General features: G+C 40.3%; 1 protein-coding gene and 1 non-coding gene across 5 annotated transcripts in view; both read right to left on the bottom strand.

The window, feature by feature from the left end:
* Positions 1–953: 953 nt before the first annotated feature.
* The window catches only part of LOC140695935 (monocyte to macrophage differentiation factor-like), a 33,073-nt gene continuing 16,787 nt past the window's right edge, over positions 954–17,239 (bottom strand). For 3 of the 4 annotated variants that reach the window (XM_072959044.1, XM_072959046.1, XM_072959047.1), the window contains 5 exons: positions 13,394–13,554; positions 9,836–9,910; positions 8,339–8,440; positions 6,364–6,433; positions 954–1,938 (listed from right to left, as the gene is read on the bottom strand). In XM_072959044.1, the coding sequence (XP_072815145.1) occupies positions 1,927–1,938; positions 6,364–6,433; positions 8,339–8,440; positions 9,836–9,910; positions 13,394–13,554 (420 nt within the window). In that variant the 3' untranslated portion in view covers positions 954–1,926. The remainder of the gene's footprint in view (positions 1,939–6,363; positions 6,434–8,338; positions 8,441–9,835; positions 9,911–13,393; positions 13,555–17,239) is intronic. The other variant, XM_072959045.1, reaches the window with a different exon arrangement.
* On the bottom strand, positions 10,460–10,533 carry TRNAP-AGG (transfer RNA proline (anticodon AGG)). The gene has a single exon. It is a non-coding gene; the product is annotated as a tRNA-Pro (tRNA).

Raw genomic sequence — 17,239 nt, 5'->3', positions numbered from 1 at the left:
GTGCCTGGTAATTTTTGACTGGGTACCAGACATTGTAAAATTGTTGGGTACTGGATGTTTTTATATTCTAATAAATATTCCTTAGCTTTGCTCTGGGAAGCAGTTACATTGCTTGCAAGTAATTTGATCCTTTTGAGGCTTACTTTGAAGCTTTTGGAGGTAGGAGTGGAGCAGCCTGTGACCTAGGGCTAATTCTTCTCCCTGACTGAGGTATTATCTTTCTGAATGTTCTACCTGATTGACCATGAATGAGGTTTTCCATTCTGACTAGTGAGAACACAAAGTGCTCTTGGATATGTGAATCCAGTGATTGTTACCTCTGCTTCTCTGGATTGTTCCTTCCACAGCCTCATGTGGTTTCTTCACATGCATGTGCTGGTCGGTACTCAGCTGGAAATTTACAAAGGAGCTTTTGAACATTTCTGGAATTCAATCTATCAGTGCAGATATTGTCTCTCAAGGAATTTGCCTTATAAACTCTGGGAATCTTTATGCCCTTGGACACACAGCTCTTTCTCCTCAATTCAGGAAGATGCCTGAGATCAACTTGGGTTTCATCTTCCTGCACTGGTACCTGGAAGATCTCTCTAGATAGTAAACCAGGACAGTTGCACTTACCTTGATAGTTTGCCGTCTTTAAAGGAATCTCTGTCCGGTATTGCTTGATGTCTAGTGCCTGAAAACCATCATATATATGAAATTGTCCCAGTTTACTATCTAGAGATGAATGGATAAAGAAACTGTGGTATATTTATACAATGGAATACTATTCAGCCATAAAAAGAATAAAATGATGCCATTTGTAGCTACATGGGTGGACCTAGAGATCATCACTCTAAGTAAGACAGAAAGAGAAAGAAAAATGACGTATGATGTCACTCACATGTGGAATCTAAAAAAAGAAAAAAAGAGGACACTAATGAACTCATCTACAAAACAGAAACAGACTTGCAGACATTGTAAACAATTTTATGGCTATGGGGGAATGGAGCGGGGAAGGGATAAATTTGGGATTTCGAGATTTGCAAATGGTAACTACTACAGTTTGTCAAATAAGTGAGTGTTGAATGAAAGAGCTAAAAAGAGGAAGGCAATGGTGTAATGAAATTCTATAACCTGGACCACCTCTCAGGATGTAGTCCTTGGAACCTCCTACATCAGAAACATTTCAGGGGATTTTTTAACATGTTGATTTTAATCCCTTCCCCAGATCCACTGATACTGAATTTCTGAGGGTGAGGCCTGGCAATTAAAAAATTTAAAAACCTCCCCATATAATTTATACACACCCTGGATTTAGGTACAGTAAAGATTGAAGAGAATTAGTCACGTAAATGAAACTGAATGATGGGTGTGTGTGAGTGTGTGAGTGTGTGTGTGAGAGTGTGTGTATGTGTGTACAAACTCTAGGTGGGAAGGAGCTATTTTAAGAAGTGTTTTTAGCCTAGGAGTGACATGATTAGGTCTATGTTTTTAAAAAGATCGCTTTGGCTCTAAGTGAGGTAGTTTTACTTCAAAAGTTCTGCCTTATAGCTGAGAGTTTCCATATATAGAGAAGAGATCACAGGCTTTGCAATCAAATGGACGAGACACAGCCCCTTATTAGTTGTACGACAGAGAAAAAGTACATAACTCTCTTAACCTTACTTCCCTCATGTAAAAATGTGGATAACAATACTTTTTGCATGGAGTTTTCTGAAGAACTGACTGGAATTCTTGTAAAGTACCTGGTGTATAATGTACCTGGGAATAACACTGGTTTCTTACAACCCTCATCCTCAAAATAGTTTTGCCCTTTGAAAGAAAATCAGGGAAAGACATCAAATGCTGGCATCCTCAGGGCTGATGTTGACGGGTTGTGAAATTGCCTTCAGACTTGAGACGTTCTGCACAATGTTGAGGGAGACTGTGGGTAGGCGCCAGCTCCTAGAGACAGCACTAGGAAAAAGAATAAAGTGGTATGATCAGTTCTTGCTGGAAAAGACATGAATAATTTATGCACAGACAGCCTGTCGTCAGGGACTGGAACTGGAAGCCAACTATTCAACAAGATCTTTGTCAAAGACCAGCACAAATCACTTTAGTTCCAGTAATAAAGTTTTCCAAGTATTTCATTAGACTTCTCTCTTCCTTGGTGATTTTTGCTCTTGATTACGTAGGATTAAAAATGTCAAGAACATTTTGTACCTTGTTTTTCTTCCTCCCTCCCTTCCTTCCTTTCTTCTTTTTTTTTCCTTTCTTCCTAACTTACATCTTAAACAATTAGCCTCTAATAAGGGTTGGACGTGTTTTACATTTTCCAATTATTTGAACTGAGTGACGGTTTGAGCAGAATCTGTGTTCCCAAGCCAGCCAGCATCGTGTTCCTCCCTCCCACACACACCCTTCTCTGCGTCCAATCATCTCTCATTAAGTGTCTCATTAAGTTTCACATTGCCTGAGTGTAACCCCTTTCCCTTTGGAAGCTGTCCTTAATGTTCATAGCAACCTACGTTCAGCTGGTTAGAATCACTGGGGAGACACACAGGGTAAACCTTCATTTGCTGAGACATTCTTTCATCCTATTAAATGGAAATAAACAGAGCACATACACACATGCATTCACACTCACACAATCTTGAGCGCCTACTATGTGCCTGGCAATACTGGTAGTGAGCACACATCAGTGAATAAAACAACCAGAATCCCTGCAGTCATGGGGGAGATAAACACACACACGCAAGTGTGTGTATAATAATAAATAGTGATAAGTTCTATAAAGGAAATAAACAGGACACATTCATAGAGAGTAACTTCCTTCATAAAAGGAAGAAGCTTATTTAGCATGAGCCTCAAAGCATCTCTGAAGATACGAGTTTGCAGGTGAAGACAGGTTGGCCATGCAAAGAGCAAAGGGCCATGCAATCAGGACAGATGGAACGGCATGAGGGAAGGTCCTGAGACGAGAGCATTTTTGTGTGTGTCAGGAGTTGAAAGGAGATCAATGTGCTTGGCATCAAGCATCAGAGGAAAGACTGGTCCCAGATGATGTGGCAAAGTAATGAGAATCAGGACTGGATCTGAGGGCTTTGGGTAAGAAGTGTGAGTTCTATTTTGAGTGTGATGGGAAGACATTGGGATGGTTTGTGAAAAGACATGGGACAAACTGATTTTTATTTTAGAAAGATTTACTCTGGCTTAACTGTGGAACACAGATTGGAGATCAAGAGAGGATGTTGGAAGCCCGGGATGGAGGCTGTCACTATGACCAAGTAAGAGATGGTAGTGGCTTGAAAAGGATGGTGGAATTGCAATCAAAAAAACAACAAAAAAAAAGTGGATGTAGGATTAATATGCCAAGTTGCATTTCTATAAACTAACAACAAAAGAGCATAAGAGAGGATTAGGGAAGCAACCTCACTGACCATCACATTGAAGAGAATAGAATGTCTAGGAATGAACCTACCTAAGGAGGCAAAGGACCTATACTCTGAAATTTACAGGACACTGATGAGGGGGGTTGAATATGATTCAAACAGATGGAGAGATGTACTATGTAGTTGGGTAGGAAAACTCAATATTGTTAAAATGGCCATATTACTCAAGGGAATGTACAAATTCAATGCAATCCCTATCAAATTACTGATGGCATTTTTCACAGAACTGGAACAAAATTTTTTAAATTTGTATGTAAACACAGAGAACCCCAAATAGCCACAGCAGTCTTGAGAAAGAATGAAGCTGGAGGAATCACACTCTATGACTTCAGACTATATGACAAAGCTGCAGTAGTCAAAAGAGTGTGGTACTGGCACAAAACCTAGATAAGGTAATGACCTGGAAAGTCGTAAAACTGATACATGAACCAGTTGCCAAAACACAGCCTCCTTATTAAGCTTACTGAATTGAGACTGGAGGACAGAGTTTTGGATGAAGTAGAAGAGGCAGCTTTATTTCTTTGCTGGACAAAGGAGGTCAAGTGGGCTAATACTTCCAAGACTAGGAGCCTGCTGAGGAGGGGAGGTGTGGGCAGGGGATGGTTTATAGCAAAAGTTCAAGGAACAGGCCTAGTTTCCATAGAGATCACATACAGGGCAACAAGTTGTTGCACCTCCACCTCCTCCTCCTCCACCTTCTCCTCCTCCACCTCCTCCTCCTCCTCCACCTCCTCCTCTTCATCCTCCACCTCCTCCTCTTCATCCTCCACCTCCTCCACCTCCTCCTCCACCTCCTCTACATTTCTTCCTCCCTTGCCACCTCCGCCTCCTCCTCCACTTCCTCCTCCTCCTCCACCTCCTCCTCCTCCTCCTCCACCTCCTCCTCCTCCACCTCCTCCTCTTCATCCTCCACCTCCTCCACCTCCTCCTCCACCTCCTCTACATTTCCTCCTCCCTTGCCACCTCCGCCTCCTCCTCCACTTCCTCCTCCTCCTCCACCTCCTCCACCTCCTCCAGATGCTTATGAGGTTGTTTCTGATTTCTCTCTGCCTAGCTCACTGGCTTTATCACAAGACTTGCTCTACCTGCAAAATTACACTGCCTCACGCACATGTGCTGATTCACACACTGTTATCAGTGCTTCAGAGACGCTCGTGCGTTCCCCGTCGCTGGGGCTTCATTCGTGCTGGATTCTCTACCTGTACCACGTGCATCACCCTTTCCATCTCTTGGCTCCTACCTGCCTTTCCGAAGCAGCTTAAATAGTGTTTCCTCTGGTTCTTGTGTCATGAGCTCCCACAGCGGGCTGCACTTTCCCCAATCAAAGGCATTATAAAATTTCACAGTAGTTTCTTATTTTACATGAACCGTATTTTCCTGCTTGAGTCTAAGTTCTAGCCGGGCAAGTGTGGGGCTTCTTCTGTTTGAGGATCATTGACATTAGTCACCTGCTATTGTACCGCTTGTGAAAACGTCAATGAAAGATTTAGGCTGGTACAAATACTGGATAAACTTGCTTTTATGATACCCAGAGGGAATGTACTTGAAGTTCCACTCTAACAATTAGTAACCTGGCCACAAAGACCTTGCTGACATAGCTTTGGGTGTCCTCTGTTACCCTCTAACGATATGGCCTTCAAGGCAGACTTTTTCATTCCGTCACTCACCTCCCTGCCCTCACCATCCCTTGTTGCCTTTACCAACTACACTATATACGTATAAATGTATTTTTGGTGATAGGTAATTATTGAAGCCATCATAAACCTCAATGAACATACCTTGTTACATTCTCATATGACAATACCCTCTGAAAAAAACATAAGCAAACCTATAAATCCTAAACCTGGCACAGGTGTTTTCTGTGACCAGGGCAAGAACTACGCACAGCAAAATCACATCCTCATAACAGGCCTGTGGGCACAGGATTGAATTACAGGAACAATTTAGACTGTTGCAGGCTGAGAAGAGAGTTCAAACTGAATACACTGTGAGTCCCTTAATGAACATACTGGCTATTGCCCAAGAATGCAGCCTAGGACACGGGAACACATAAACTAAAGGCACAAGTGACCAGTGGACGGGCTCGTGAAGCTGTTATGTTATGTTACTGTTTCAAATTGACAGCACTGATTTCTCAACAGTAGTCCGTCTGAATGGGAGAACAAAACACATACATCCAACTGCTACTACAGGAAATGCCATGCTTTCACCCGAAGTCCACAAAAGAAATTTTCAAGCAAAGTTAAAAAAAAAAAAAAAAGGCACTGTCCTGAGAAAGAGAAATAAGATGACTTAAAAGCAAGGGAAGGGGGACGGTATAGCTCAGTGGTAGAACGTGTGCTTAGCATGCACGAGGTCCTGGGCTTAATGCCCAGTACTTCCATTAAATAATAAATACATAAATAAACCTAACTACCCCCCCCAAAAAACACAAGTTAAAGGGAAAGTAAGAGTGAAGGGATCTGAGAAATATCCAATAAAGCATTGAACCAAATGAACTTACGAGGTCCTTTTAATTCTTAAGTTCTAGAAGTCACTAATTTATATTTTCTTTTTAAGAAACCTCAAATTCACCCTTGTCCAGGGATTTAGGGTTAAGATATAAGTAATTCAAGTAGAAATGCCCAACTTCACATCATTTCACACCTCTTTGGGAAAAGGGTGGGGGTGGGTGAACAGAAAGATTATCCAGAAGAAGATATACAGCAGAAGCCACATGGAAGGACACAGTTAAATGTGCAGCTTTTCCACAATGGAGAGAGTAGCCAGTACAAGTTGTGGCATGTTGTAATTCATGTATTTTTTTCTTTTGAGTCTCTCTTTAATGGGCATGTCATAACTTCAGAAAGAAAAGCTACATCTCGTCTCTGCAGACAAAATATTAACAGTCACAGAGATTTGAAAGGAAATAAGGTGAAGTAACTAAAATTATGAAGCCATTTCTTACCATTGATGTCACCACCAAGGCTGGAGAAAACCCCATCGTAAGATAGAAAAAGAGCTCAACCACCTTGTACCTGCAGAACAGAAATACCATTAATTTAACTTCTCTATTCCCTACAGACCATTTCCTTACCAGTTGTTCCCTTTTTTCTTTTGGAAAGACAAATGTAAACTCTTAACTATTCAAAGAAAATGTATTTTTCCAGTAGGAGACCATTAGGCTTCCTAACTGAAATACCGTCAATGAGTAACAATGAACTAGCATTTCTTTCGGGATTAAGGCATCAAATTCCATGTGCTACCTGGAAAATGTTTTCTGCCAAAAATAGTTATCACTGAACCCAGTCCCCTATGCACTTCACCGTTTCCAACCCCAGGGTGTCTGCCCTCACCCCACCCCAGTCCTCGCTCTGCGACACTGAGACTATGAAGCTACACAGGGAAGTGGCGTGCAGCCTACTTTCTCAGTGGCAAAGGGGTGGGAGCCCTAAGGAACGAAGGACATGTGTTTTGGACTGTCTCTTTATTCTGCGTCTGCATAAAATTCAATTTCTAAGGTTCGTCACATTAGGCTGCAGAATGTGTACATGCTAAGAAATGCACCATCCTGAAATTCAACTTATATCTCTGCCTAATCAAACTGGAAACCGCCCAAAGGCGGGGACCACGTGCTATTTGTGTTTGGGTCCGCAGGGCCTAGGACAGTACGTGGCACCATTTAGGTCCTCCCTAACACCTGCCAAAGCGGGTGCCAAGGGCGCCTCGCATCTCGTTCATAGCATTTTATACTAAGTCCACCATGAAGTTAACTATGTAAGGGAACTGGGGAAGAATGTGGGTTTCGTTTACATCCGAAGGCCCGGAATAGGAGAAAAGACAGTTGTCTTATTTTATTTCCTATTTTATCCAAGGGTATAAATTAGGGGTTTGAGCCTGAGAAGCAAACTGTTCTCTTGGAGAGATATATATATACACACATACACAACACATAACACCACTCAGAATTGCTAATTATGGTCAAAATGCATTTAAAGTGAATTTCAAAGTTGGAGAGAAGTTGGCTAAAACTATCATTTTCCTCAGAAAAGAGAAAACAATTTAATGCTTTGTGATAAACACAAATTATGTTCAATTCTGATGGCCATTCTGCCAAAAACAATAGATCAAGAATTTAATAAACTGAATCCAATGACAATGATTTCATGGCTTTCAGCTGCTCAAGTGCAGGCACGTGAGATAATGAACAGAGCCACGGAGTAGGAGCTGGGACACGTGGGTCCTCATTCCAGATGAGTCACTAATTTGATGCACGTCCTAAATGCTCTCATTTTTTAAAACATGAAGCGGAAATAGATAACCTTGAAGGGCTCCTCTAGAACTAAGATGCTAAATTTCAGTAAGCTTCCTTTTTCGATTGCTTAACACTTATGACTATGAGCTACAAAAAATGGGTTAAAAAAAGTGTGTCCCATGGCTAGGAGACTAAGAGTTTAGATGCCCACCCAAATGTCCCCTTTCTCAGGGAACCCTAATGTTGAACATCTGGGTCCCTAAGTAGGTGCAACACAACTGAGTAAGTGTTGTGTTGGGTGCTTAATATCTATTATCTTTATCCTTCATAGAAACATTGGAAAGCAGTTCTTTTTCTCATGTCGTAACTGTAAAATCATACAGGAGAAGGCTAGTTTGCTGACAAAGCTAGTCTGGCTGAGGATGTGAAATGAGGTCTGAGAGACTCTAAAATTGTCATTTCAGATGAGGGACAAGTCCACCTTGTCATCACGCCACAGAGGTGGCACTCATTTCTTTCTGCAGCAATCTGTCCACCAATAATGAATACCAAATGGTTCTGAAGAATTGTTAAAACGATATATCTTGTGTTTATGTATTTCTACTACTTTGAAATGCAAATACAAATTGTGTTGCAGATAAAATTTAGGAATTTTAAACCTATCAAATGTAAAATTATTTTCTCTTACTTTCCATGGTAGAGAAATACATAAATGGTTCCTCCAGCTGCCATGAGCCAGATAAACCAACGCATATGAGATGCCAGGGGTCCAAGTTCACGGAGATTTAACCTAAAAATGTAAACATGACAACAAAGAACAGAAGTGATAAGTGACCAGTGAAGGGAATTCATACAACCTGTGTTTTCCTCTAATTCTGAAAACTGGGAGAGAAGGTCCAAGGATAAGGCCAGAAAGAAAAAGCATTCAGCATGGCATGGAGGTATCTGGGCAACCAGGGTAAAATTAATAACTCAAAGATAAAATTGTCGTTCAACCTCTAAGACTCAGAATTAGTTCCAGTGTGGTTTAAAAATAGAACCAGCTGAAAGGAGACACGCAGAAGTGAGTCCCGGCTTACCCGTGGTGCCTGACTTTATTAGGCAGACGGCTGTAAAGGCTACTCGCCTTCTTACTTCTGACATCGTATCTGGGAGCAGGCTGTTTACAAAGCTCCCTGAGAACTCAACAAAATCTTGAACCGGATCACACACACAGCGGGTACCTAGCACACAGACCCAGTGCCTCCCTCATCAATTTCTCCGCCAAGACAGAACCTGAGAAGAATTAGCCCAACGCGTTACGAAAGATGTTCTGTTATCTTTATTTACTTATTTTAAATTGTGGTATACTTCACAAAAGCCTTTATGTGTTCTCGTTCCAACATGATGCAGACCTATAATTTAGTAACAGGCATTGGAGAGAGGTGGCACTTACTTCTTACTCCAAACAGATAATTAGGTTTCTTTGGAATGATGGGTGCTGCATTAGTCAGGATCTAGAGGCCTGCTGTTTCTCATGACGACAGCAGCTGATGGCATGCTGCGGATTTCTGAGTGTCTGAAACTGGACCATGTCTTGATGGAGGAAAACTAATGTTTCTTTAATTGTGGGCTTCAGAGCAGCAAAAGGTTCTATCTGATCTATACCAAAAGGGCAGGAAGGTCAAGGAAACAGAACTGAATACTAGGCGTTTTAAATAACTAAGAAGTTTGGCTAGATCTCTTTCTCATATAGCCAAACAAATGAGAAACGCACTCCAGCTACTGTGCTGTGAACTGGAAGCAAACTGCAAGTTTCAGAAGTGAGCTTGCTTTTTAACACACATTTACAGCGTTTCCACGTAAACAATGAGATGTCCAGCTACTGTGAAAAGCAGCGGACACATACAGAGAGAATTTGGAAGGCAAAGGTAACACATTTCAGAAGAGCATGCCACCTGCACACGAGTCTGTAGCACCTCTCTCGAACAATCCAGTGCCAGATAGGTATTCTGAAGAGCAGCAACACTCTCCCCTAAAAACCTGCAGTCTGAACCAGGTAAATCAAAGTGGAAAAAAAAGTGCATGTAGGCATGTGTGTTGTGGGTGGGGAGGGGGGAGCCTGGGGGCAGGGACAGGAAGAAGGGAGGGCTGAGAATTCTCTCATCAAAATACTATCTTCAAAAACAGAAAGGCTGTATCTTACCATGGAGTATAGGAAGCGGCAATGAAGAGATAGATCACCATTCTGTCACACATGTGGAAACAGTGCTCCACTGTCCTGGAGGGAAACGCAAGTTAGACAGTTTCCAGAAATTCTTGACTGGCAGTAGGGGTTATCACTCCACTACCCTGCAACCTCCACTTGTGTTCCAGTGTCTCATGGCCGGTCTGCCTTGGCCTTCAAGGTCACATGGTATTTTTTTTCAAATTTTGATTTTATTTATTTTTGATGTCCAGAGCAACACTATTCAGAATAGCAACAAACAAAACTAAAAAGAAACTAGTAACAGACTAAATGCTCATTCACAGACTGAGAAATAAGATTATGTAAGTACTTGGAAAATTATAAGTAATAGTGGAGGATGCCAGAAGTACACTATAAAAACTGAGTTTTAACATAGGTTTTTTTAAAAATAGCTTTTTCTTTTAAATTTCAGAGTTATTTTTTTTTTTAGTTGAGGTATACACGCAGCTATTCTTTTTTTTTTTTTTTGCAGGGGGTAGGTAATTAGGTTTATTTATTTATTTGATTTTTCAGTGTAGCTATTCTTTGTTTTTCTTTTTGGTTTGGGGAGGTAGTTAGGCTTATTTATTTCTTTACTCTTCGAGGAGGTACTGGGGATTGAACCCAGGACCTCATGCATCCTAAGCATGAGCTCCACCACCTGAGCTATATCCTCCCCCTCCACACACAGCTATTCTTAATGATCTGAAGCCACAAGTAAGAGCTTTGTATTATTTTAAGATTGCACATACATACCACAGACCCTCAACATGTATGAGATATAGGAACAGAACCCCACAATAATCAGGAACTTTGAAGTGGAGAAAAGTAACAAACAAAACCTGTCTTTTCTGATGTGTTCCTTTCCGTTTGGATGCTAACAGAAAAATGAAATTCCTTCAGGGTGGACCAACTCACAACCCCTATCACAGTGCAGAGCAAAAATTGTCCAGGCTCTTTCCTTCTAGAGTGTCTTTTGAAGAAGCTTTTATTCCAAATATCCTAGTGCAGACAGTAAGTTGTAATAAAGCAAATTTAGAAACTAATTAGGAACAGCAATAACACAAACCAGGAAAGAAAAAAAAAAAAGCGTTGTTTGCTGCCAAAGAGGGTAGCCACCTGGGTTTCTAAGCAAGTTCTTCCTTCCAAACTGAAGAGTCAGGAAGTGAACAGAGATCTGGCTGTAGGGGTCTGTTCAGAAAACGGATGAGACAGAATCCACCCTTTACAGAGGTGATTTAAAACTACAACTGCACTGCTTCCCCTTGGATCTGTTTTCAATGTCCAAGGGGCAGTGGCCATGGTCTGGGAGCACCAGTATTAGATTCTGCCTCACCGCACACACAGTGTCGCCCAAAGTTCACTGAGGATGTTGTGGTCACAGTGTTGGTCACGTGTTAGTAAAGAAGTGAGAATAATTTAAGTCACAAGTCTGAAAAAGCCAACACTGGATGAATGCTTCTCAAACTTGATGGCCTACCAGAATCGCCTGGGGAGCTCATAAAATACAGTCACAAACTTCAGTCCAGAAGCTTCTAATTTAAAAGGGCTAGAGGAGGAGGCAGACGGCGGAGGGAAGAAGAGAATCTCTTTTTTTCAACTCCTTGGATGACTGTGATTCCAAGCCAGACTTGGGGCCTTTCTGATTCTGGCTTTTTGCACTGTGGCAGCAGGTGCAAAAACTAGACTTTTCTAGACTTTTATGCACTGTGGCAGTAGGTGAAGTCAGACCTGCAATTTTATTCAACATCTACCATCCACCTCTCTGACCCTCACTCTCCTTACAAGTAAAGCAGAGATAGTAACATTTCTATCACAGAGTATGTGTGAGCATTAAATGAGATGCTGTAGCCATGTGTTTATTTAGCACAGCACCGAGCACATAGTAGATACTCAATAAATCCTCGTTCCCTGTCCTCTTTTACATAAATTAAGGCTATACTTGGATTTTTTTTTTTAATGAATGCAGAGCAAAACTCCACACGTGGCTTATGATTCTAGCAGTGCTATTCCAAGGTTCAGGAGAGTCTTTTTTATTACACCTCCATCCACCGGCCCTGGCAGGGAGGCCCTGAATGCTGAAACAGGTACCTACAACTCTATCAACTCAGAAATCTAGACAGCAGAGCCAAGTCAGCCAAGGCAACCACAAGCACTGGACTGTGCCAAGAAGATAATGAAGTGCTCTGGCCTCCACGACAGTGCGTCCTAAAGAGGCAGGAAGGTACTTCTGAGGCTCTCTTTTGAGCGTGTCCCAGACCACTGCTGTGATGCAATGCTGTGGTTTTATTTTAAGCCTAGGGAACTGTCGCCTTATGGGCAAAGGTAACAGATTGCAAACTACAAGCAATACTGTGAAGGGTGTGGTGAGAAAAATCTCAGGACTAGGTGTCAGAGATCCTGGAATGACCAGATTGTGTTCGTATCACTGACTTGGGCAATTCAGGCTACTTCCATGAGCCTCAGTTTCCCCAGATGAAAATAAAGGGGTTTGGATTAGATGATCCATGAGGAGCCTTCCAGCTCGAAATTCTATGATTCTACATATGAGGAAACCAGTAAAATAATCTCTTGAATCCCAAATCCTGGTCTTAAATAAAATATGCCTTTTTAATATTAGATTGTTTGAATATTTGGGTTTTTTTTTTTTAACATTCTCTAAAAACCAAAAGATATAGTCTAATATAGTAAATCACTCTCAAGCCTGCTCTGAATTCTCCTTTATTTTGAGAAGAATTTTTGCCCTTTTGGGTTGTGCAGAATCTATTTTAAAAGCAACTGAATGGTGTGCTGCTCTCTTGGTATTGCCCCAAATTAACCCTTCACTCAGAGGAGGAATGCTTTCATGTCCTTCTCATGGGGAGGCTCAAGACACAGTACTGTTCAGAAAGTGCTTAACAGCGAACAGTAGCAAAATACGTGAATTTTGTTTGAACAGATACACAGGACCTAATTCTGAAAGCTGAGTTTTGTAAGACAGTAAACCCGCGCTGTAGTGACACCTCCGCATATCACAGAGTCCTAAAGTAAAACCTGTGATTTCCAGGTCATGTCACATGCGTCATCTCATTTACCTATCACAAGAGCCTGCAGGTTGGGCATTACCTTTCTCATTTTAGTGATGAAGAAGCAATGTTCCCCACGTCAATGACCTACATAAGGCTAGGTGGCAGGGCTGGGACTCAAAGCCCACCTGGTGAGTCCAGGTTCAGGGTGCTGGTGACCACCCTGCAGCTGCCGGGCTCTTTCTTAGCGAGCTGACACATTGGAAAACAGGTCTCAGGATTTTACGTTAAGTCCTGGGGAAGCAATGTGGTTTTATTTGGTTTCTGAGCAAAGGCTTGCTCTCTTAGATTCACACGGGGGTCCTCAAACTCTGTCCAATCCACAGGAAATGTCCTGAAAGATGGGACGGCATAATAGTCTACCAGACAGGGAAATGTCCACTCTTTGCCTCCGCTGACCAAAGCATGCCAGCCTAAGAGGCCAACGTGACAACTACCATGACCTGTTGAAAGAGCATACCATCCACTGTACCTTAAGTGGCTCTTTTTCCATGATACGATGTGAAATACTGTGGAAACGATGAAGAGGGCGCAGAGGCCCACCCCATAAATCCATGCTGTTATCTTTTCCCAGCAGTCGTCAGACAGCCAGTGGAGGAGGGCACTGCCCACGATGGCCGGGACAATGAGGAACTGAGAGAAAGGGAAAGGAAGGTAAATATTCAGTAAAACAGTGAATTAAGGACTTTGCTAAAAATGCTAGGGATAATTTAGGAAGATCGTTTTAAAATAAACATCTGCCTTTTCTGGATAATCATAACAAGAGCCAGATGGAGTCGTCAGTTTGCTCCCCAGAAAACAGGTACTGTACTGTTCAGGGCCCAGGAACTGTGCCCACCAGTGGGTACCCGATCAAGCAGTAAGAATGCAACATTACTCAACTATGGCAAAACAAATGTTCTTTACCCTAATTTTGTTAGTGATTTAGGGAAGGCACTTAACATAGTCAAATGCCAAGCATACACCAAGTTCCCATGGAAGTTCTGATCTTTAAATATTCTTTCCCGTTTCCCCCATGAGCTAATGAAATCCCAGTATTTCAGCAAAGGGTAACTAAATGGATCAAGTCAGTAAGAATTATAATGTGCACACCACACTCGAATAAGCCTTTCATTCTAGTCTCACGTCCTGATTTGTAGATGTGTGCCTTCCACCCACTTGGGAGCTATTTCAGAGTCAAAGGGTCTTTGGGTTATTTCATTTTTAACAGCACCTTTCAAGTAAGCAGGAGGAATCAACTCCTACCTATTCAAATAATTTCAGGAGACTAGAATCGCAGAATTTTGCTTTCTGCACATTTTATACTACATATGGACATAAATTTCAATGTCTAGTCACATCAGTCTGACTACTAAACATTTTATAATAACAGAAATCATCAGGAGAAATGAACTACTTTATTAGTTATTAGAATAAACATACCTAGCAAAGAACGCAAACTTTAGCAAACGTATCTTTTTTGTTACCAACCTACTTTTTCCCTCTTGCAAAAGAATATTAAATTCCCCAGATGAGACCAACACTCAATTTCATATGCTGGCTGGCATTTTCACTGGCCCAGAACAAAATGAGAAAACTAAGGGCAACAAAGTAAGTTTTTCATAAAACAGAATTTAATTAATTTATTTTGAGATTATGCCCTTTCTACTTTTTAAGTGTATGTTCAAGTATCTTCTCTGTAATGAAATGATGACACTAAATGGAAGTTTTTTATTTTGATTTTAGACATTTTACTGCTCTGTGAAATCCAGAAATCAGGGACACAGTTTAGTATAAGAGGACATTTTCTGTTCTAAAAAAATAATGTAGCTGTTTTATCAGTTTTTCCTTAACTTCAGTTTATGCAAGTGTTCCCTGTGACAATCCAGAAGAGATAACCTAAGAAATTATTCAGGTCTATCTGAAGCAAATATTATTCTTAAACGTGAGCTGTGTATCTCAAGGGCCAAAATGTCATATTTAAATGCTCAATATTATACTCAGTACTAAGTAATTCATTGACTGCATTTATTGGTCAGTGTTATGAAAACTTTCAGGGCACTATTTTCATAACTTTTATCAGTGTTTTGCAGTTGGTAAATGGAGAAAATAATGAATGCATACTGGAACAGTAAGTGAAGGAACAAGCCATATAAACTTACTCAAACTTTTACATTTCTTTTATCCTAATACTGACCTAGATTTAAAAAACACCACATACACACTTTATTTTCATAGGAGCCTGTGGACGATTGCCTTCAGAAGCAACTTTACTTTTAGCTCTGTTAAATGCATCAGGCATTTAGTCAAGAATAAAAGATGTAAACAACCCAAAAGCCCATCAGCAGACTATTGGTGTGTGTCTGCGTGTATATATATTGTGTACACACACACACACACACACACACACACACACACACACACACACACGATGGAATATTACCCAGCCCTAGAGAGAATGAAATATCGCCATCTGCAGCAACATGGATGGACCTGGAGATGATCATATTAAGTGATGTAAGTCAGACGAATATTACGATACCCCTTATATGTGGGATCTAAAAAATTAATACAAATGAATCTACACACAAAACAGAAACAGACCCACAGACACAGAGAACAAACTTGTGGTTACCAAAGGGGAAAGGGGGCAGGGGGAGAGACAAATCAGGAGCAAGAAACCTATTATACATAAAATAGATAAGGAACAGAAATTTATTACTATATAACACAGGGAACTATATTCAGTACCTTGGTGATAACCTATAATAGAAAGTAATCTATATATTATACGTATATATAAAACTTAATCAATTATATATAAAATAGATAAGAAACAGGAATTTATTGCTGTATAACACAGGGAACTATATTCAGTATCTTGTAATAACCTGTAATGGAAAGTAATCTATATATTATACATATATATAAAACCGAATCACTTTGACTCACCTGAAACTAACACAATATTGTAAATCAACTGTACTTCAATTAAAAAAATATATAAAAGATGGATATCTAGGCAAGTATAGCCAACAATCAAATCAGGCTATGCATTCTCTAAAACCAAGTTTGGCCTCTAAATATTTTAACTCTCTGGTTTCATGAAGCTCACTTCACAAAGCACGTCATGAAGGCAAAGACAGGGGTCAGCTCAAGTCTAGAGAATTCCACCAAATCCTTCCTGTCACCAGAATCTAAGCCACGGGTCCAGGGAGACTGTCCACTAGTGAAGTTACTCCAAATTTCATTACTGAAGCCCTTTTATGGAATCCAGGGGTATGCATGCCAGGTAGAAAATTTTTTCTTGAAAAAAAAAAAAAGGAGCAAGATTTCAGCATATTAATTATTTAAATAAAAATCTTGAGCATCTAAGGAAAAAGAACATTCAGTGATAAAGGAGAATAACGTTTTAGTATTACCAAGTAGTATCTGAATTCTACTATTACAATACATAAAATTGATACTTTATAAAGTTGAATTTCCACTAAGTAATGACGAAATGGTATTGTTCTATTAGATTATAAAGGAATCCACCAAAAACTAGTTTATTTCACGTTTATTTGGCATCATGATTCCTTTACAGGAAACACTAACTATTCTTTGGAGAAGGGAATTAAAGAAATGAAAAGGAACAACTTGAATTCAAGCAAATTTTATTCTAATAGCATGTATATGTCACCTACATGTTGTATTAACATTGTCTAAAATAATTAAATTCGCCTGTTCTAAACACTCTTCACTAACGGAATAAATTTGTCTTCTTCTCTATTTCCTGTCTTCAGATGATATACCAGCCATTATCTTTCCCTCAAAAGTCTCACTAAATGCAACTTTCAAAGGGAAATCATAAAGGAAAATTTATGATGACACAAGAAAATGTCAATAATGACATTAATATGAAAATACATACACATCCACAAACACCGTACACAAAAAGAAGAAATGCAGCCAAATGTTAACAATTTACTTCTAGGTAGTTTTGTTTTTCTTTTATATTTTTCAGTATTTTCTAAGCTTCTTATAATGAACATGTTTTGCTTTTATAGGAAGAAAAAAAATTAAGTAAGAATTTAGGGATTAAATCAGCCCTTTCTTCTATGATGTGGACTAACATCTGCTCTTAGAAGCAGGGGCCACAGGGGGGAGGGGGAGGATGGGGCTACCTGTTTTAGGGAATCACGTAGTGAAAAAAAAAAAAGCCACCTTTTCCAACAAACTGTGAACTCTTCTTGCCAGATGACCACAGCTGACTGTCTTGAAAAGGCAATCTGTTTCATTCTAGGGGTGACAGTCTTTGTGAAGTAGTCTTCTTTGGTTTTCCTAATAACTATGGTAC

This window comes from Vicugna pacos, chromosome 4 (genome assembly GCF_048564905.1).
Source record: "Vicugna pacos chromosome 4, VicPac4, whole genome shotgun sequence".
NCBI classification, from domain to species: Eukaryota; Metazoa; Chordata; class Mammalia; order Artiodactyla; family Camelidae; genus Vicugna; species Vicugna pacos.
This window is presented reverse-complemented; position numbering and strand designations above follow the sequence as displayed.